Source organism: Panthera uncia (assembly GCF_023721935.1).
Source record: "Panthera uncia isolate 11264 chromosome E2 unlocalized genomic scaffold, Puncia_PCG_1.0 HiC_scaffold_19, whole genome shotgun sequence".
In the NCBI taxonomy this organism is placed as follows: domain Eukaryota; kingdom Metazoa; phylum Chordata; class Mammalia; order Carnivora; family Felidae; genus Panthera; species Panthera uncia.
In genome coordinates this window covers 3,785,972-3,808,263 of record NW_026057588.1, presented here as the reverse complement: position 1 = coordinate 3,808,263, position 22,292 = coordinate 3,785,972, and the positions used below count along the sequence as shown (strand labels likewise).

The following is a 22,292-nucleotide window of genomic DNA, read 5'->3' as shown; positions in this document are numbered from 1 at the left end:
TAAGTGTCCAACTTTGGCTCAGGTCATGATCTCACCGTTCATGGGTTCAAGCCCCACATCAGGCTCTGTGCTGTCAGCTCAGAGCCTGGAGCCTGCTTCGGATTCTGTCTCTCCCTCTCTCTCTCTGCCCCCTCCCCCACTCACACTCTATCTCTCTCTCAAAAATGAATAAACATTTAAAAAATTTTAAAGAAAACAACAACTCTTAGTTTCATTGATCTTTTCTGCTGTCTTTTTGGTCTTTGTTTCATTTATTTCTTCTCTGAACTTTACTATTTCCTTCCTTCTGCTAACTTTGGGCTTAGTTTGTTCTTTCTAGTTCCTTGAAGTGTAAAGTTGGGTTGTTTGAAATCTTTTTTTTTTTTCCTTAATGTAGGCGTTTTTGCTCGCATATCAGGAATTGACAGAATCCAAGAGTGGAGGTGAAGGTTGAGTGCTAATTTAAGGGGAAGTTGTCATCCACAGGGAACTTACAATTATCCAGAACCATTGCAGTGAATTAATTGAAGGTGATAAAACTTTGGTGACTTAAATACATAATGACTTAAAGGACATATGCAGGAAGTTCTCAGGTGATGGGGATGAGAATTAAAATGTGGTGACAAAAATAACTCAGAGAAGTAATGGTATGTGAGCAGCAGGTAAACCAAGAAGTAAGCCCCTCTCCCACCAGTGACTTCATTGTTTTCTTTCTTCTTCTCCACATTCCACTTCTTTCCCATTATAACCATGATGGAAGACAAGAGAAGGATGAGACAGTGGAGGAAATGAATGGAGAGGAACAACACACCTTTGATTCCAGGTGCTTTTTATACATTCCCATTGAGTCTCTAAAATAACTGAGGTATAGATAGAAGCCCCAAATAAGTGTTGGCTATGATGTGCCAGGCACTATCCCAAATGTACCTGTAGCTCTGTCTCTTTGAGAATCCTCACAACCCCATGAGCAGGTAGGCTCTGATCCCAAGATCAAAGGTGAGAAAAGAGGCACAGAGAGATCCTGTAATTTGGCCAGTCACCTTGCCAATATGTGGCATTGAGAATAAAAACAACCAAGTGGATTTGAGTCTAAACACTAAGCCTGAGCACTGGATGTGCCCCCGGGTTTTTCCACAGGACAGAGAAACTTGGGGGGAAGGAGGTAAAGACAGTATCTGGTACACAGTATGCTCTATAAAATATGGATTTGATAAATCTATCCTCTTGGGTGAGTTTTCATTTTCTTCTATTTTCATGTCTCCACAGGTCTGGTCTGTTCTCTCTTCCAATTGGTTGTCTTTGTCACTGGCACTGAGGTTCTAGGTCTCGAGAGAAAATAAGCGATGTGAATCAGAATTCTAGCTCTTTTTCCTGCTCTTCCTCCTGCTCTTCTTCCTCTCCTTGTTATTTGTTCCCATCCTTGATGTCCTCTGCCTCCTCCTCCTCCTCCCCTTTTGAAAATGGGGTCATGCTGTACATGGTCTATTTAAGCAAGGAGGAACTACAAAGGTTCAAGCAGCTTTTAGTGGATGAGAACCCCAGACCTGGCTCTGTCCAGATCACCTGGGACGAGGTGAAGACAGCCAGATGGGGGGAGGTGGTTCATCTCTTGATGGAGTACTTCCCTGGACGACTGGCTTGGGATGTGACTCGTGACATCTTTGCCAAGATGAACCAGACAGAACTGTGTCTTCAGGTACAGATGGAGCTAAATGGTAAGTAATAATCTGGTATAAAAATGGGGATGGGTTTCAGTGCTAAAGAAACAAATGCTTAACTGGCCAACCATACTGAATCAGAAGGCAAACAGTGGAGTAAGCTGATGACTGAGTGCAAAGGCAAAGACCATCATATGAGCATATTAACAACAACAACAACAAACTTAATCAGATACTGCTTATTTAGGACCTATCTGTAGCCCATCTTCGTTACTTATAGATGCCATGTTTGTGAATCTGACTACTCACTAAAATTTATTTGTAACTCCGAAATCAACAATGGTGGTACTTTGATGCTCATTTACAGACATGCAGGATGGAGGACAACTGAATGCACATGTTTCCAACTGCAGACGAACAAAGCAATACTCTGCCTTCTTACCTGTGTTCCCATCCTGCAAACGAGTGTCTTTTCCATCATCTATTTAGTGCCACTTTTTGTGTGTTTTTGCGTATTTTGTTGGTGCCATTGCTGTTGAACCTGATCCCCAAAGCATAGTGGTGGAGTGCTATTTGGTGTCCTAAGCACAAAAGGGTCGGGACATGCCTTACAGAGAAAATACATGTGTTGGGTAAGCTTCATTCAGGCATGAGTTATAGCATGGTCGAATATGATGTCTTTAAACAAAAACAAACATATGGATTGAAGAGTCAAAAATGTAGACAGAGGCTATAGGAAGTTATCTCTGTATTCACATGGGAGCAGTATTGGCTAATTGAATGTTCACAGTAATTTTATAGAACATAAATGGCATGAATAAGAAGAATCAATGACTATACGTGTATACATGTATATATATGATTATGTTCATATACATATAAATCTGCACATAGATTTATACAAATACATCTATATGTGAACATACATATATATTAAAGTCTGTATATATTTTATATACACATACACGTGTGTGTGTGTTTTTGTGTTTATTTCTCCCTCTGTGTTTGGCTAGGCTATAAATTTGTTTTTGAACACCTTCCTCAGTACATCCTAAAACAGCACCATTTTCTCACTTCCTAATGTCATGATGGGGTCAAGACAATGTTCTTCTCCCTGGACTAAGGTGGTGAATTGTTGCCCCCATCCTGAAAGATCCCATCCCCTCCACATGGCTTTCCCTGTCCTGTCAGTCATTCCAGTGGAATATTCTCCTTCCCCGTCTGTTCCAGACATTCTACCCAGACTGGAGCCAGCAGATGCAAACCCAAGAGAAATGCCAGTGAATATGGAGGAAAGAGAATCTGGTATGTGCTGGCATCGTGACAAAGCCTGGAGGAAAATAGGCTGTGGGTTAGGGTGAGAAGCTCAGTTCCTGAAGCAGGGCAGATTATAAATGAGTAAGTCAGCATCTCTTCTATGAATCAGAACTTAAGATAAAAGAGTAGTTGGGGACACACATAACTCAAAGTCCAGCCACCAGCCCAGATGGAGGCAGGGGCCCCAGCTACATCCTTGAGACATCGCTCTGTCCTTCTAGCTCCCTCTTCTTTTGTGGGACCCAGTTTCAAGTAGTGTCTCCTGCCATGGTGGCCATCTTGATCACCAGCTACCCTACACATACATTGTACCCACTTAGCATCAGCAGAAAGAGGAGTATTTTCTCATTTCTCCAGCACTCATCCTAGAACTGACTCATCTAATGAACTGAGGTCCCAAGCTCATGAATGAATGATGTGATGAAATGCTCTGGTTGGTTAAGACTGGTTCATGAACTTCAGAGAGAGCTTGGTAATAGGACCGGCCCACAGCCCAATTTAACAAACTGAGGGCTGCAAGAGGAGGTTTTCCTAAAGAATCATGGTAGTGCTCTTGCCAGAATGGGAACGGTTGGTAGGCAGACAAATACAGTGCATCTCTTATTCCGTCCTCTTCTTCATTCCACCATCCTGGGCCATCAGAAGTCAGATTCTACAAAGAACCCAAATTATTTTTGTGCGAAGTGAGTTTGTGCTTCTCAGTCAGGTTGTGTGAAGAGACGAGGTCAAAAGGAACCAAGAGCCCAAGGCCAGCATTCTTATCTGCCATGAAAGCATGTAGTAAGTGGGATGTGGGTTTCCCAACTCCAGCCTTAGCACAGTTAGATTTCACCTGTTCAACAAACACTGGAGGGCTTATAGTTCTGACACCACAGTCTGAGACAGAGTCATAAACCCTACTTTATTTTGGAGATGGCAGGCTGGGGGCTGAGATTCTGTGACTGGCTTACCCTCATAGAGCTAACAGGTCCATAGATCTTGGACTTATAGTAAGCTTCCTTCTACCCATCAGCTGGGGCTGTGGGGGGAATGCAATTGTACCAGACAGCATGTCTAATTTGTAAAGTTTCCTGTTGAGGAGAGGGGAGAGAGAGTGAGAGTGAGAGTGAGAGTGAGAGTGAGAGAGAACGAAAGAAAGAAAAGAAAAAGAAAGAAAGAAAGAAAGAAAGAAAGAAAGAAAGAAAGAAAGAAAGAAAGAGAATCACATGTTGGGATGAAGGTTGTGACAGATCCTGTTAACTCCTGACCCCATATCTCATGTGCTAACAGAATCCAGTTTCAATTAGGGGTAATATGTGACCAGCCCTAAGGGAAATATTTTTTCCAGACTCCCTTAAAATTGGGGTTAACTATCTGACAACTCTAGGCCATAAGATATAATTAAAAATCTCCTGAGTTCATGAATTTGTACTGATAAAAGTAGACATGAGCTGTTAGTATGTCCCTCCTCCCCACTATTTCTGCTTTGAATACAAATGCCATAACCCACTACATAACAATAACATAGCTACAATAGCAGTGTCTTATTCATGAGGCAAGAAATATGAAGAATGGGCTCATAGAAATGTGATATTACTTGGCCCTGAAGCTTCAGAACCACGAAACCGATTTCAACATCTCTACACCACCCTCCCCATATTTCTTTAATAAAAAGCAACCCTTGTTCTGTTTAAGCCACTTCAAGTGGACTCTCCTGTTTACTCGCAGCTTCTAACATTGTGCAGTGCTCTCCAGAAAAGTGCATGGCGTGTGCAGGTGTGTTGTGGGGCTTGATGTAGGCATCAAGGTCAGTTTTCTTTTTGTTCAATTAGTTCTCGCAGATAACCCTGATGTTGTATCTGTATTTCTCCCATCTTGCTCATCTAGATAAAATACAAGAGTACAAACTGCACGTGATCGATGAGTGTTCCACAACATGTAGCAAGACCACTTGGCCTGGGAACCATCTAGACTTCTTCTACCAAGAAAGAGAGACACAAGAGGTTCTTACCATGTCTGTTTTTTCCCAGAAGACCTCAAGGGAGACAGCCCATGACTGTGGTCCTACAGGGAGTTGCTGGGGTTGGAAAAACAACCATAGCCAAAAAGGTGATGTTGGAGTGGGCACAAAACAAGTTCTACCCCCATAAGTTCTGGTGTGCTTTCTACATCCATTGCCGGGAAGTGGCCCAGGTGGACAAGCAGAGCTTCTCGGAGCTGATTGCCCATAAGTGGCCAGGGTCAAAAGCTCTCATGTCCAAGATTATGTCCAAACCAGACCAACTTCTGCTCCTCTTTTATGGCTTTGAGGAGGTAACATTAACCCTCACAGATAGACCAACTGACCTGAGTGAGGACTGGAGCCAGAAATTGCCTGGGTCTATCCTGCTGACCAGTTTGCTGAGCAAAAGAATGCTTCCTGAAGCCACTATACTGATCACTCTGAGGTTCACGTCTCGGAGGAAACTTAAGCCCTTCCTAAAACAGCCCTCTTTTATAACCCTTGCAGGGTTTGGTATGGCAGAAAGAGGCAAGTATTTCAGGACCTATTTCGGAAACAAGAGGGAAGCTGATGAAGCCTTGAGTTTCGTCATGGGAAACACGATTCTCTTGTCCATGTGCCAGGTCCCTGTGGTTTGCTGGATGGTGTGCTCTTGTCTGAGGCAGCAGATGGAGAGAGGAGCAGATCTCAGGCAGATGTATCCAAATGCCACGGCTCTATTCGCCCAGTATCTGTCTAGCTTATTTCCCACCAAGGCTGGAGGACTTCCCAGCAACACTCACCAAGAACAGCTGAGAGCTCTGTGTTACTTGGCTGCAGAGGGTATGTGGAACATGAAATGGGTGTTTGACCCAAAAGACCTGGAGCACCACCGTTGCCACTTTTCTCCGTGTGAATATTTTTCAAAGGGTTGCAGGTGACCAAGACCATTACACTTTTGCCTTCATGAGCTTCCAGGAATTCTTTGCTGCCTTGTGGTACGTCCTCTCCTCCCCGCAAAGACTCAGAAATTTCCAGGTGTTGGACAGCGTTCACGTCACACGCCTGATAGCCTACCCCGGAAGAAAGAAAAACTATCTCGCTCAGATGGGGCTTTTCCTATTTGGCCTTTTAAATGAAGCGTGCGCTTTAGCCGCGGAGAAGTCATTCCGATGCAAGCTGACCTTGAGTAATAGAAAGAAGTTGTTGAAAGTTGCAGCCCTGTCACATGAATTTGGCCCCCCAACCCCACACCACGGCGTCCCACAGCTATTGTACTGTCTGCATGAAATCCAGGAGGAGGCATTTGTGAGCCAGATCCTAAATGATTGTCAGAAAGCTGCTTTGACCATCAGCAAGGTCAAAGACATGCAGGTGTCTGCTTTTTGTCTGAAGCACTGTAGACACCTGCGGTGTCTAAAACTGACCATCACCCCGACCGTCACCCAAGTGTCCACACCCCACCCAGAATCCCTCCGTTCCACTGAGTGAGTGCTCTCCTCTCCGCTTGGGCAGCCTGACCTGTCCAGGGACCTTGCCTGCGGTCCTCCCGGCGTCCAGGGCGACCACCTGTCCTGAGGCGGTCCCTTACATAAGGGACTTTCCATTTTAAAACCAGGACAGGAGGTGCTCCCAGGATGCAGATTTGCATGCTAAAACCAGGAGAATCCTGGAGAAGCAAAGTGATTTGTTTACCTTCTTTATCTCTAGTCTGCATCCCCTCCCCCCCTTCTACATGGGGACATTGCATCTGTCCCCCCTACTTCTGTGTGTCTCCAGCTCATTAGTCTGTAGGGAGGTGCTGTCCAATGGAAGTTTTCTCTGAGAGTGGAAATGCACTATCCAATAAGTGAACCACTAGCTACGTGTGACTACTGAGCACTGCATTTAAAAAAAAAAAATGTTTTTAATGTTTATTTGGAGGTTTTTTTTGGGGGGGAAGGGTAAGAAAGAGAAGAAGACATACAATGCAAAGCAGGCTCCAGGCTCCCAGCTGTCAGCACAGAGCCCAACACAGGGCTCAAACTCACAAACTATGAGATCATGACCTGAGCTGAAATTGGAGGCTCAACCTACCAAGCCACCCAGGTGCCCCCCTGACATGGCATTTTTCAATTTTATTTCATTTTGGGGCACCTAGGTGGCTCAGTCGGTTAAGCATCCGATTTTGGCTCAGGTCATGATCTCACAGTTCATGAGTTTGAGCCCCACGTCAGGCTCTGTGCTGACAACTCAGAGCCTGGAGCCTGCTTCTGATTCTGTGTCACCCTCTCTCTCTCTGCCCTTCCCGTGCTCACACTCTGTCTCTCTGTGTCTGTCAAAAAGAAAGAAACACTAAAAAAAAATTTTTTTAAGGTGAGAAATTTCCTTTGTGTTGGTGAGTCTGTTGATAACGTTTGCAGTTCTTGAAGAGAGTTGGTATATTTATCCCAGCTTTTTTGGAGCTATAATTGATATATAACATTGATATATGTTTCAGGTATACAACGTAGTGATTTTATATATGTACACATTGCAAAATGATTACCATGATAAAGTTACTTAACATATCACTCATCTCACATGGTTACAATTTGTGTGTGTGTGTGTGTGTGTGTGTGTGTGTGTGAACTTTTACAATCTACTCTCTTAGTGACTTTCAAATATATAACATGGTAAATGGTTTGCATGCTTTGACTACCTGTATCCATTCCTCTCCCCACTCCCATACACGTAGTTGGTATTATTTTGATGTATTTGTATTTAAAATGGATATGAAACGTACATGGCTTTATTTAATGGGATTTTATTTTAAACAAAAATTACATGCTAGTGTAAGTATTCCAAACTTTTCTTTTTTTTCACCTAACAGGTCTTAGAAATATTTTTTAAAAAATTTTAATGTTTATTTATTTTTGAGAGAGACAGAGACAGAATGCGAGTGGGTTACGGGCAGAGAGAGAGGGAGACACAGAATCCGAAGCAGGCTCCAGGCTCCGAGCTGTCAGCACAGAGCCCAACGCGGGGCTCGAACCCACGAGCTGTGAGATCATGACTTGAGCTGAAGTCGGACGCTCAACCCACCGAGCCACCCAGGGCTCCGGTCTTAGAAGTATTTTAATATCTGTGCACACTTTCTTTAATGGTTCTTCTTTAACGAGGTGTACTAAAGTCTCCCAAAAATAGGTGTACTGGAGATAATTATAGCAGTTCCCCCTTCGTATGCTTGTGGGTTATTTCCAACTATTTAATACAAACAGCATGAAACAAAATTCCTCATAGGCACCTCTTGGTCAGCCTTTCTGAAAAAGATTGCATGGGGAGAAATGAAGGGGGAAATCAGCAGGTGTTTCCAGAGCCACACTACATTACATGTGAGTCTAGCTATGCATTTTCCTCTCCTGCACTCACCATGCCAAAAGAGACTAATATTCCCTTATTCTCCTACACAGGGTTTTTTTTTTTAATTTTTAATAACAGTTTTATAAGCAAAGAGTAAGACTAGAGAATGCAGATATAATTTAATCTCTGCCTCCATATAAATCCTAAGTGGTTAAAACAGCAACTCTCTTTCTTTCTAAGTCATGGGGAAATACAGGTACCTTTCTTTACCTAAGGCTACAAGTCTTCCTGGAATAAAATGCGAAATCTTGTAATGGTTCTTCTGGGCATTTTTTTTTAAGTGAGGGAGTCTTACTGGAGTCATAAAGGGGTCTGTGGATCACAACCAAGGTAAGGGAACACCAGCCCTGGGTTTACAAGTGGGTTTGCTCAAGTTTAATCTCTGACGACAAGCCACGGGGTTTTTTGTCTCTTGCACACAGACCGGAAAGCAGCAATCAGTGTTTTCTCTGGTGGCGAGACTTCTGCTCCGTGTTTTGGACACATGCGAGTTTGGAAGTCCTGGCTGTGACAAACACTTTTATGGAGACTGATTCAGCGAGGGCTCTTCATGCAGCTCTGAGACACCCTCGATGTCCACTGGAAAAACTAATGTGCGTATAACACAGACCCTGGTTGGAGGGAATTCCATGGAAACAGTCTGCTTCCCATCCCGTTTTTCTTCCCCTTCTCTGCTCACATAGACTTGCAGAAACCACCCATGTTTATATTTTTCCCCCTTCTAGTTGTAATGAGGCAGAACAAACAGCTCTGTGTAAGTTTAAGGTGTGCAGACTAATGCTCCCTCTCTCTCTGCCTCTCCCCTACTCATGCACTCTCTCTCTCTCTCAAAAATAAATAGTTTTAAAAATTAAAAAAATACACACATCACCTTCTAGAGTCACCTTCTAGAGTTACCTTCTAGAGTTAGTTTAATTTTTAAAAATTAAAAAAAATACACACATCACCTTCTAGAAGTTAAATTTTTTTCTTCTTTGTGATAAGAAGGATCTGCTCTCTTGGCAACTTTCAAATAGACCAGCCAGTGGTGTTAACCACAGTCATCAGGCTGTACGTCATGTCCCCAGTACCGGGAAGCTTGTACCTTTTGACCACCCTCACCCAATTCCTCCACCTCCTGCCTGACAACCACAAAAACATATCTCTTCCTGAGCTTTAGGGTTTGTTGTTGTTGTTGTTGTTGTTGTTGTTGTTGTTGTTGTTGTTTTAGGTCCACATATCAGTGAGGTCACTTTTCCGTTAAGACATACAAATGGAAGGGCGCCTGGGTGCCTCAGTCAGTTAAAGGTCCAACTTCAGCTCAGGACATGATCTCATAGTTTGTGGGTTCAAGCCCCGTGTCAGGCTCGGCGCTGACAGCTCAAAGCCTGGAGCCTACTTCCGATTCTGTCTCTCCTTCTCTCTCTCTGCCTCTCCCTTGCTCATGCTCTGTCTCTCAAAAAATAAATAAATAGTAAAAAAAAATTTTTTTTGTTTAAAAAAACATACAAATGGGGTAGGCTTCCCCATTTCACAGATGAACGAACTGAGGCACAAGATGATACAGCTGATATGTACTTAAAATATGGATTTAAACTGGACATCTTGTCTCCAGAGTCTGTTCTGATAGCCAATACCCCATGTTCTTGCTCCCTGTGCTTTTTAATACCTAGAAACCCAGTAGCTCCTCAAAATTGCTTGAAATAGCCCACCAGACATCATGGGATTGCCCCTAGCCAGCATCTGACCTATTTTCTCTGCTGTTACTATAACGATTATTATTAGCTCCCACTTATCGAGTGCCTACTGTACATCAAGCACCGTGCAGTACCAATTACAGGTATCATGTATGTTAATTCCCATACCCATCTGAAGGAGAAGGCATCCTTCACTCTCTCGTGGACTCAAAACTGAAGTTTGGAAGGTAAGGGATATATGTAAGTTTGCCCAACCAGGGAGGCCAAGCTGAGCTGAGAACAACCTGGTTCGGAGCCCTGGACCACACAGAAAGGCTCTCACATGTGTATAGACTAATTGAATGTAGAACTGATTAGCAAATGGGCATGTGTTGGTCAAAAAGTACAAACTTCCAGTTAGAAGATAAGTTCTGGGGATCTGATAAGACAGCATTGTGACTGTAGTCAACAATACTGTATTGTAAACTCCAAAGTTGCCAAGAGTTGATCTTCAACGTTCCCATCATAAAACAAGTAATGATAATTTTGTAATGGGATGAGGGTGTTAGCCAACGCCAAGGCAGCAACCATTCTTCAATATATTAGTGTATTAAATCAACACATTGTGCACCTTAACTCATACATTGTTATGTGTCGATCACATCTCAATAAAGCTGGAGGATAAGAAGGACTAATTAGCCACCTTGACTGTGGTAATAATTTCATGAGTGTATTATATATATATATCCAACACCAAATGATAATCCTTAAATACATGATATATGTGTTTACTGATATATCATTTATACCTCAGTAAAGCTGTTTTTGTAAAAAGAACTAATTAGCCGATAAGATCTTGTAACTAGGCGCTGCTTACTTCTCCAGCTTTAGACATGTGAATCCCTCCATGTTGAATGAAGACTTCTTCCAAGTTTTGATTGAAAACTGGTATATGAGACACTTGGAAATACAAGGCACAGAAGTGAGATGTGAGACCATGGAGTTTCTGTGCACAGCCTTGAAGTACCCACAGTGTTATCTACAGCGTCTCAGGTAAGACAAGCCTGGGATTGAGAGAGACCCAGACTGGTTTTCCGGAGGTGGGATTACATGTGTGGTCTGCCTGCCATCTTTCTTTCGATCTAGTTGTTGTTTTTTTTTTTTTTCCAAGGTGTACAACATGATGATTTGATATACACACACGTTGAGAAATAATCATCACCATCAACCTCACCTAGTTACCATTTGGGGGAAGGAACATTTAAGATCTCCTCTCTTGGCAAATTTCAAGTATATAATACGGTGCTGTTAACTACAGCTGTATGTTAGATCCCCACAATTCACACATCTTACAACCCAAAGACCATCTTCTCCCCCTTACCGCTACACTCCTGACCTTGGCAACCAACATTCTACTCCCTGGTTCTAACTTTCACTCAACTTTTCACACTCTACAATTTGACCATATCCTAGATATGTCTAAGATACAAGACTAGAGCCTCCAGTGGTGAGCTTGACTCCCCTCATACTGGCTTGCAAGAGGTGATTTCAAAGAACACAGGAGTTTTGTGAGCTGATTTTCTTTCTTTCTTTTTTTTAATTTGTTTATATTTGTTACAACCTCTTAAAGCATAGTGTGACTTGAGAACTACATTTCCACTCACAAAACTTGAGGAGTTACTTCTCCAACAGCTTTACAACATGCCTAAAGCAGGCTTATAATTTCGCTACTCTAAACGATGCTCTTCTTTGGAAAACAAGCCCTATAGTCATTCCCATCAAGTTGGTTCAGTTTAACATACTAGTTTCTGGAGGCCTGGTACATGCAGTTGATAACCACAGGGGACAGAAGATTTAAAAAATAGATCCTAGGAGGTGAAGGTTGTTCTAGCCAAGATTTTGCTTTTAAGCATCAAGGTATAGTTCAGAACACTTCAGTGACAGAAACATTTGGTCTTACTTGATGGCTAACACTTTAGACGATGCAGTTCACATTGGGTTACATACACCTTACGACGAATGTTACCTTGTCCTGTTAAGAGCAGTTAGCATGGCACTAGAAAAGAAAAACCAGCTGGGCTCTAGTTTCTATGCATGATTTTCAAACGCCATTATTACAAAGTTATACAGACTTACAATTAAATAAACTATATGAAAAAAACAAATTTAGGGGCACATGGCTGGTTCAGTCAGTAAAGCATGTGGGGTGAGTTCAAGCCCCATATTGGGCATAGAGCCCACCAAAAAAAGAAAAAAAGAAAAAAGAATAATAGATTATCAAAATTCATCACCTCCTAATTTCTTTACTATACTATTATTGATGCCAGCATTCAGCAAACTTTTTCTATAAAGGTCCAGATAAGTATTTTCAGCTTTGTGGGCCATACAGTCTTTTGTCATGACTTTTCAACTCTGCCGTTATAGGTCTAAAGTTTCCATGGCCAATATGTAAATGAATAGGTATGGCTATGTTCAATAAAACTGTATTATTATTAATTTGTTAAGCATCTGTGAATAATACAAGTTATTAATAGCTATTATTAATAATTTATTAAAAATTTATTAATAACTCTATTCACTATATAATTTACTAATATTTATTGTGGGCACAGGATTTGAATTTCATTTAATTTCCATGTGCCACAAAGTATTGTTCTTTGATCTTTTTTCACCATTAAAATTTTTTTTTTAATGTTTATGTATTTTGAGGCGGGGAGAGGGGTAAAGAGAGAGAATCCTAAGCAGGCTCCAAGCTGCCAACGCAGAGCCTGACATGGGTCTCAAACTCATGATGTGAGATCATGACCTGAGCCAAAATCAAGAGTCAGACACTTAACAACTGAACCACCCAGGCGCCCCTAAAAAGTTTTCTAAATTCTTAGTTCACAGGCTGTACGAAACCAGGTGGCCAGCCAGACTTAGCCCATGGCCATAGTTTGCCAACTCCCAGTATGTGTTTCTGAGGTTGTTGCATTTGTGTGGTGGGGTGCTCCTGCACGTCTCTCCCCAACTGTGCGTCCCACAACTTGACATTGGTAGCTTGAAATCAGCCACTGTGGGGGCATTCACACTAGACATTGGTAGACACTGCACATCAGGGTTTTTGTTCTCCAGAGTTAATGGCTGAACATCTACCAGCACCCAAGTGCTCAGCATCCCGACCAGTCTCTCTGTGTGTGACGCTGAACCGACACAACTTGAGCAGTCTCTTGTTTCCATCTGCCAGCTCTGCTCCTTCACACCCGTCAGAGCTGAGTGGAGCCTGGATAATCTCGACATTTAACGGAACCAGGCTCAGGTGGCCAGACTGGAGGTAGGGCAGCACAGTAGTTTGCTAGCGGTCGACTTGAGATGGAAACCTAGCTTGGCAAGATGGCAAGTGCGTGACATGGGAAGACTTGTCTCACATGACTGAAATCTCAGTCCTTCATCTTGAAGATTGCTTGTCAGATGACTGTAAAAAGAAGCTGTATTTCAAGGGCTGAATTGAGTCCCTGCTTCATAGTTAGAGCCCAGTTGCAAGACCATGCCAGTTGGGTCTGACCCCAAGTGCTGAAGCTTTCCTGCTGGAAAGGATGGAAGTAACCCCTGGAGTCACTCTGTGTGAAAAACAAGGATGTGAGACGGCTCATGGGATCTATGTGTCTACACGGGTACCATTTTCCCCAGGGGTTCAGGCTGGGCATTTTTCTGTGGCCTCCGTAGCCTGGAAGACTGCTCACTTAACCCTAAAAGTTGGATTGATATTGCCAGGCATCTCAGAAGTAACATACACTCAAAGACACTAATATTAGGAAGTAGCTACCTGGAGACATTTGGGGAATATTACCTGTCCATGGCCCAGCTGGAGAGGCTGTCATAAATCTTTCTGTTATTGTCATGACTGCTGTTCATTTGTGTGGTGAACTGAGTGCTTCTGGGAGAAAAGCAGTCATGGGGGAATGTGTGCCAACTTAAGTCTGGTGACTGATATAATTACATAGACGGGTCCATGAAAAGCTGAGAACAGACCAAGAATGTCTCCATAAAAGTACACATTTATACCCAAGACCCTGGAATACATAATTATAGTGAGCCTGATATATCTGTCATCTAGTTTATGAACTAGAGGCTCACCAGTATTATTTTCCTTCCTCACTAATTGTATTGATTCCTGCCCCCCTCCCCCACCTCATGATAGCCACCTCGAATTGGGCTGATCAGGCCCCCCACACATGTATTCTTAAACTGAGCACCACACAGTTTTTCATGGCTTTGAATTTCACATAAGTGGCCTCAGCTTAGTATGTGTTCTTTTTCTGATCAACCGACACTTTCGTGCTCAGTGGTTTTGGAAATCTATTCACCTTCACTACTGGATGATCACGTGTGTGTGAATATGCACCATCTGCTGGCCGCTGAGGTTTGGGCTGTACACACACACACACACACACACACACACACACACACACACACTGTGATGAATGCTCCAGCAGTAGGATCTCTGGGTCATGGACAGCGTCTGTGTTCCATTTTACCTGCTTGTTTCCAGCATCTCTGCACCCGTTTGCAGCCTCTCCAGCAGGTAGCCACCAGTTCCCAGAACTCCAGTCCCTCGTCCACTGCTGTTACCGTCCATCTGTCTTCTCCTTACTGTTTTTTGCCAGTCTGCCGAACAGGAGGTGGTACCTCATTGTTCTCACTTGTATTTCCTTTATTACTATGAGAATGTTTTCATGACCTTACTATTCACAGCAGACTATGAATACCTGCTCATGTCTTTAAAATGCATCTCTTTTAAGCATACATTTTTGAAGCTTGTGAAGGGCTGTCTCTCCCGGGCCACCCCGGTGCCCATTATGTATTGTTTAGTCATTGGTGGTCTCTTTCCCATCCTTGTAAATCCCTATTGCTGTTTTCCTGACCCACATCTCCTCCACTCCCCTAGCCTCACAGGAAGGCTGATAACCTCTCCTTTAGGACTCGGAAGCCCTAAGGGGTGGTTACAGAGGTGTGATGACACTTTCACACTGAAAAGGACACTCCAGATGGCCATGTTCCTCTCTCAGTTTGGGACATGCACATGAATGAAATTGCATCCCATCTGTGTCTTTCTGCCCAACAGGTTGGAGAACTGTGACCTCACACTGCTTTCTTGTACAAGTCTTACTTCTTCCCTCAAGAGAAACGAGAACCTGACCCATCTGAGTTTGGCAGAAAATGCCTTGAAAGACGAAGGAGCAAAACAGCTTTGCAGTGCCTTACAGCACTCTTTGTGCCCTCTACAGAGGCTGGTGTGAGTCCCAGAATGTCTTGTTTGAGACTGCCTGGAGTATAACAGAGTGATTGAGGTAGCCGTGCATGTGTGCATGACTGTGTGTGTGTGTGTGTGTGTGTGTGTGTGTGTGCACTGATCTCTATCATAAATTCTTTTTAAAAAATTTTTATGTTTATTTATTTTTAAGAGACAGAGAGAGACAGAGGCATGAGCAGAGGAGGGGCAGAGAGAGAGGGAGACACAGAATCAGAAGCAGGCTCCAGGCTCTGAGCTGTCAGCATAGAGCCTGACATGGGGCTCAAACTCACGAACCGTGAGAACATGACCTGAGCTGAGGTTGGATGCTTAACTGACTCAGCCACCCAGGTGCCCCATCATGAATTCTTTAAATGATTTCCCTTGTGTCAGGATGTATGGTACTGTGACTTATAACATAAAAAATATGTATTTGGTCTTCGTCCCTATTTCTGGCACAGAGGTCCCCAAGCCCTTGGAAATACCTAAGTGGTGAGAGCCATAAAGGCATCTTTTATTATGTTAATGAGGTGGTTTGTGGAAAGTTCCTAAGGATGGAGGCTTGCTGCCCCAAGGACCAGCCTTGTGATGAGTGGGTTAGAACTTTAAGTCCTATGCCCTGACCTCTGGGGAGAAGAGAGAAGAGGAGAGGCAGGTGGAACCAGCCACCCATAGCCAATGATTTAATTAATCATGCCTACATAATGAAGCCTCATAAAAACCCCAAAGGATGGGATCTGAGAGCTTCTGGGTGGATGAACACGTTCAGATGTGGGAAGAAAGGCACACCTGGAGAGGACATGGAACCCCCCACATCCTTTCTCCATGCCTGGCCCTACACACCTCTCCCGTCTGCTGTTCTTGAGTTCTAACCTTTTATAATAAAATGGTAATGTAATGAGTAAATGGGTTTCCTGAGTTCTGTGAGCCGCTCTGGCAAATTAATCAAATCCAAGGAGGGGGTCATAGGAACCTCTGATCTATAGTCAGTCGATCAGAAGCACGGGTAACAGGTGATTGGCCTCCTAGGTTGGAAGAAGGCACTGGAACCTTCAGTTTATAACCCACTGTTCAGAAGCATAGGTAATAGTCTGGGCTCGTGGCTGGTATCTAGGGAGGGGATGATGTAGGGGAAGCAGTCTTGCAGGACTGAGCCCTTAACCTGTACAATCTGATGATCTGTAGACGGTATCAGAAGTGAGTTGAATTCTTGGACCCTATTGACGTCTAAGAATTGTTTATTAGTGTGCAAGACCACCCCACACATGTTGAAATTAGTCTCAGAGCACCAATGCACAGTGCTTTTGTCTATTATTAATAGAAAATAAACTCAGATGGTCTTCAACCATAAATTTTCTAGCTCATAAAACCAGAAATGAGAGAGTGGCACAAAATACCCCCTGAACCCATTACACTTTCAGCTTCCCCAAAAAGAAGCAGAAAATGGTACAGCTGCTTTGGAAAATGGTCTAGCTGCTCCTCAAAAAGTTAAATCTAGACCTAACACATGAGTCAGCAATTCCACTCACAGGTATACACACGACAGAAATAAAAAACGTACATCCGCACCAAAAATTGTACACCGATGCTCATGGGGCATTATTTACAATAGCCAAAAAGTGGAAACAACCCTAGTGTTTATAAGCTGATGTGTGAATGAAGAAGGGTCGGTGCATCCATATGATGGAATATTATTCAACCGTAAAAAGGAATGACATATTGACACATGCTACAATATGGATGAATCGTGAAAATATTATGGTAAATGAAAGATGCCATATTTCTTTTTGAGATCCTGATCTCACTTCCTTCAGATTAATATCCAGACAGCAGTTGCTAGACTGGGGGGGGGGGGGTGGCTGGGGGAAGAATCTGGGAATTAAAAGGGTACAGGGTGTTCCTTTTTGGGGTACTGAAAATATCCTAAAATTGTGGCAAACGTGCACCTTTGTAAATATACTAAATGACGTTGATTTGTACAATCTAAATTGGTGAATGATACAGCATGATAATAATATCTTGATGTTATATCCAAAAAAAAGCGGGTTTTTATTTTATCCAAATAAAATCTAAGGGTGTTTCATTGGTTTTCTTGACATGTGTTCCTTTGCAGGCTGAGAAACTGTAACCTGACCTCCGAGTGCTGTCAGGAAATGGCCTCTGCTCTGGATAAAAATAAAAATTTGAGAAGCCTGGACCTGGGTTTTAACAGTCTGAAGGACGATGGTGTTATCCTGCTCTTTGAGGCCCTCGAGAATCCTGAGTCTGTCCTCCAGATTCTGGAGTAAGTTACCCCCATCCCCTCCTTTGCAATGAGGACAATGGTCTGTAAAATTCTTAGTGGAATGCAGGATCCAGGTCTTCCAGGAAGCTTGTGTGCAGTGGTTCTGAAGGTGGTTCCTCAGACTGGGAACTTGTTCATCTGGGGAGTCGTTAGAAATTATTGCAGTGTTGGTCTTTCTTGGTCTGTTTTGTTTTGTTCAGCATAACTATGGCAAGGTGCATCTCTGACATCACAAATGGTGGGATTTCCTTCTTTCTTGCAGCTGAGTAATATACCATTGTGTGTAAACACCATGTTTTCTTTATCCATTCATCTGCTGGTGGGCATGCAGGCTGTTTCCGGAGGGTAGCTATCATGAGTAATGCTGCAGGGAATGAGGCGCAGGTATCTCTTGGAGATCCTGGTTCCAGCTCCTTTGGTTGAGTACACAGAAGTAGGGCTGCTGGGTCGCGTGGTGCTCTGGAGGCGGGCTCTCTTTGACCAGCATGCCCAAGTGGTTCCCTGGCATGGTACACTTGGAGTACCAATGTTCTAGGAAACAGTCTTCCATCCAGTAAAAGAAAGTGTATTTGTTGGCTGTGGACTGATGCCTGAGATAGTTGGCCTTCTGAAATCAACTTTTGTACTTATAAATTCTTTTCTTTACATATATATTTTTTCTTCTTCTTCTCCTAAATGGTCTCTATGCTAACATGCACACTAGCCAAAGATTTGGCAAGATTCATCCTATTTTTAATGAGTATTGTGGTTAAATTAAGTATTTGGAAAAGATTTGGAAACGTCTCTTCTCTGGTGATCAGTGGATATGGGTGAAAGTGCTTTGCCTCTTTTCTGCCCACATAATCTGTTCTCTATTAGTATAATTTAGGTTTTAAGTCTAGATCATTAAAATCATTGTTTTATGTTACATCTCTAATTTCTTTCTTTCTTTTTATTTTAGAGAGAGAGGGGGAGGAGTAGAGAGAGGGAGAGAGAGAATCTTAAGCAGGATCCATGTTCAGCATGGAGCCTGACTTGGGTCTCTATCTCACAAACCATGAGATCATGACCTGGGCCAAAATCAAGAGTCAGACGCTTAATCAACTATCCCACCCAGCTTCCCCTACATCTCTAATTTCTTAGGATATCCTGATAATGGATTTCACTTTTGTTGATAATTAGCCAGTAAAAAAAAATTTCATTGTTCATTGTAGCTCATGATTCTTTTTCATTTTTTAAAGATTTTTTATTTTAAGTAATCTCTACATCCAATGTGGGGCTCAAACTCACAACCTCAAGATCAAGAGTTGCATGCTCCACCAACTGAGCCAGCCAAGTGCCCCAGCTCATGATTGTTTTTCTCCAGAAATTTAATCTTGGGTTTTAAATACTGATTTATCTCTTAAATTGAGTGAAATACATTTTCAAGGATGAAATAGTGGCTGATGGGCATTGAGGAGGGCACCTGTTGGGATGAGCACTGGGTGTTGTATGGAAACCAATTTGGCAATAAATTTAATATTAAAAACAATAATAAATAAATAAACAAACAAACTTGAAAAACAAATGAACAAACAAAAAGAATGAAATAAATTTCCAGATGAGCATTTATGTAGTGTTCTCTAAGCCTTTGCTTGTGTGAGACTACTTTTCAAAATCTACTACTTTTCACTGATGAGCAGTAACCTGGCTGAGTATGAAATTCATAGACCCCTCTGTATCCCAAACTTCTTTTTTTTTTTTAATATATGAAATTTATTGTCAAATTGGTTTCCATACAACACCCAGTGCTCATCCCAAAAGGTGCCCTCCTCAATACCCATCACCCACCCTCCCCTCCCTCCCTCTTCTTGATCTAAAAATCCCCTAGATTTCATTCTATAGAATTCTAGTCTTGTAGAAAAGCCATCGACATCTTTATTTTTCCCAAGAAGAACCCAGACTTCTATTGCTTATTCTTTTCATTTTAAAAACAGTCCTCACATACCTGTGCGTCTTATTTATAATTAGAATTATTTTAGGGATGCTTTGCAGCTCTTGATCTCAGGATTGTATGTTAGAGCCCAACATTGGGTATGGAGATTAGTTAAAAATACAATCTGGGGGCATCTGGGTGGCTCAGTCGGTTTAGCATCCGACTTCAGCTCAGGCCATGATCTCACAGTTTGTGAGTTCAAGCCCCACGTCCGGCTCTGTGCTGACAGCTCAGAGCCTAGAGCCTGCTTCAGACTCTGTGTCTCCCTCTCTCTCTGCCCCTCCCCTGCTCCCACACACTCTCTCAAAAAGAAATAAACATTTTTTTATTTAATAAAAAATAAAAGCTTTTAAAAAATAATTAATTTAGAATGACTTGCCTCCTTCTGTCAAAAGGAAATGATTTAAGTGACTCTAAATGAGGTTAGGGAACTTTTTGGCTGGTGTGCACAGGGAGGACCAGGGACCTACCTGACAGAAAGAAAGTCAGGGCCTTTGTAAACTAAGGCAAAGCTGAGTGATGCCCTTGTAGTTTTGGCTTGGGCAGCAGCTCCCAGCTTGTCATTTATGGGCTAGCAGAGATGCACAGGGCAGGGGAGGCAAGCACTCAGAATGAAAGCAAACAGTCCACAAGTAGGAGACACAGGGATCCCAAGGCCTCCTCTGTTATGTCTGCTCTGCACTGCTTATAATAGCCTTGCTCCTGGGGAGATTGTACTCCTTGTTCAAAGATGGGAGCCAAAACCACCCCCTTCTTGTACCTTTCGCTCACCCACGCACCACTTCCTCTTATATGCCTGTTCTGAATTTATGATACACAGCACTTCTGTGACTCAGCTCCTTTCTGGACCTGTCTCTCCCTTTTGCCATGAACACTGCCTGTGAGGGCAAAGGTATCTTTCTAGAATACTGAAACCATGCTCTTTGCATATATTTATCTGGTGACCTGCCTGCCCCCCACCACCCCCAATCAACTATGAGTTCCAGGAAGCCAGGGATGCTGTTTTCTTCATGGGTGTGTGCCTTGGTACACAGGTGGTGCTAAATAAATATTTTTTGAATGAACAAAGCTAATGCACAGTGACAATCAATTTCTAAAAGAGATTGTGTGGCTCCTCACTTCTTGGAGTTAGGACTTTTATAGCCTACCCTGGACAGCCATCCTAAACTACAAGAAAAAACTGACGCATCTGTAGCACGTACTTATTGGAAGGAAATGCCTCATTCTAGGGGGTGTGATTTCCAGGATTCGGATTGGCTGAGCTCTCCGATGTGGGGCGTGGCCACTTGTCTATTGTCTGCTTCCACCCCACAAGTTGGAAAGGTGCCTGTTCACCTGTGTCTGTTGCCAGGCTATGGCCTCCATGTTCCTCCACAACCAGAGCCTGAGATACCTGGACGTGAGCAAGAATGACATCGGGTGCAGGGGCATACTGCTCCTGCAGGAGGCTTTTCAGCAGCGCAAGTGGAAAGCGAGGGCTGTTTTGTAAGTCTCTGTTGGGTTCCCTGTGCAGAAAAACAACAGCCCAAGCAAAGCTCCTGGACAAGAGGGAAACTCTGGACCTAAAAAGCTATTGCAGCTGTTGCTGATTTTCCTCTCATTTCCTGGGGATTTATATTTTCCTGGTGCCTGTTGGGAACATTGGCCTGCACTCTCCTGTCGGATTTTAACTTCCTTCTGTCCTTCACCTTCCCTCCTTGTGTTAACTGAGTTAGTCACCACTTACCAGCCATATGACTGTGAACAAGTTCCTTTACCTCTCTGAGTCTCAGTTTCCCCATCTGTGAACTGGGATGGCAGCTTCCTCCATGGAGATGTGACGCCACAGCGTTCTCAGTCAGCGGTGGATTCTGGGTGGAGGTTGTAAGGGTATCTGGAGTTTTCATTATCTATTGCTCGGTAACAAATTACTGCAAAGCTCAATCCCTTAAGGCAACACACGTTAATTTTCTTGTAACATTTCCAAGGGTCAGAACAATGGGAGCGTTTTGGCTGGGTAGTTCTAGCTCATGGTCTTCACTGACGGGGTATGATGGAGACTTAGAAGAGTGATTTCTATGCTCACCCATGTGGCTGTTGGCAGGAGGCCTCGATTACTCTCTGTACGGCTGCTCATGACGATGCAGCTGGCTTCCTCCAGAACAAGTGAGAGACAGAGGACACCCAAAAAAAGACCTCAGTCTTTGATCTCTTCAGTTGAAAGTGGCATCCATCATTCCTGCCCTATTCTGCTGGTGACACAGACCAACCATAGCCCAAGAAGGGAGGAGACTCCATCAGAGTGAGAATAACAGGGCAGAATCACTGGGCCATCTGAGGCTGCTGACCACACTTAGCAAGTGGTTGGACGGAGGACCTCGGCCACCATCCCTGACTCTCCAGAGCAGTAGTCTGGTCTTGGTTTGCAGCATGGGAACAGAGTGGTCTCCAGGGTGGTGCACTTCTGTCTTCAAGGTTCTGTGTACGTTTCTAGGAACACACATACACATGCACACCAAATGTGAGACAACAAAGCCTGATTCTTGTCCTTCACAGGGAGACGAAGCAGAACTACGCAGCAGAGACAATGACAAGGCTGGAGGGCCCAGCTGTGAAGAATGAAGTCCTGAGGATCATACAGGACTGGAGCATTGAGTACTGGAAGGAGGCAAGATGGATGGAGTGATCTGGTGACCCCACCCTGGGTATTTTTTTCCTAGAGAAAACTTGGGGAATTTTGGCCTATTCTGTGGGCCATTCTGAGTCTGGAATGGCCCAATTGTTTCTGGAAAATGGTGTGGGGCATGACCTCTAAACAGCTCCCTTGGAGATGTTGACGGTCATGTGTTAGAC

General features: G+C 43.3%; 1 protein-coding gene across 1 annotated transcript; it reads left to right on the top strand.

The window, feature by feature from the left end:
* Window positions 1–1,402: 1,402 nt before the first annotated feature.
* NLRP8 (NLR family pyrin domain containing 8) lies at window positions 1,403–21,180 on the top strand. The gene is given in 13 exon segments (XM_049622266.1): window positions 1,403–1,694; window positions 2,868–2,942; window positions 4,821–4,917; window positions 4,919–5,800; window positions 5,802–6,365; window positions 6,968–7,002; window positions 7,887–7,896; window positions 8,718–8,888; window positions 10,836–11,003; window positions 13,656–13,820; window positions 15,055–15,225; window positions 17,336–17,510; window positions 20,776–21,180. Coding segments are annotated over 13 exon segments (2,979 nt in total). The 3' UTR covers window positions 20,950–21,180.
* Window positions 21,181–22,292: the final 1,112 nt, after the last annotated feature.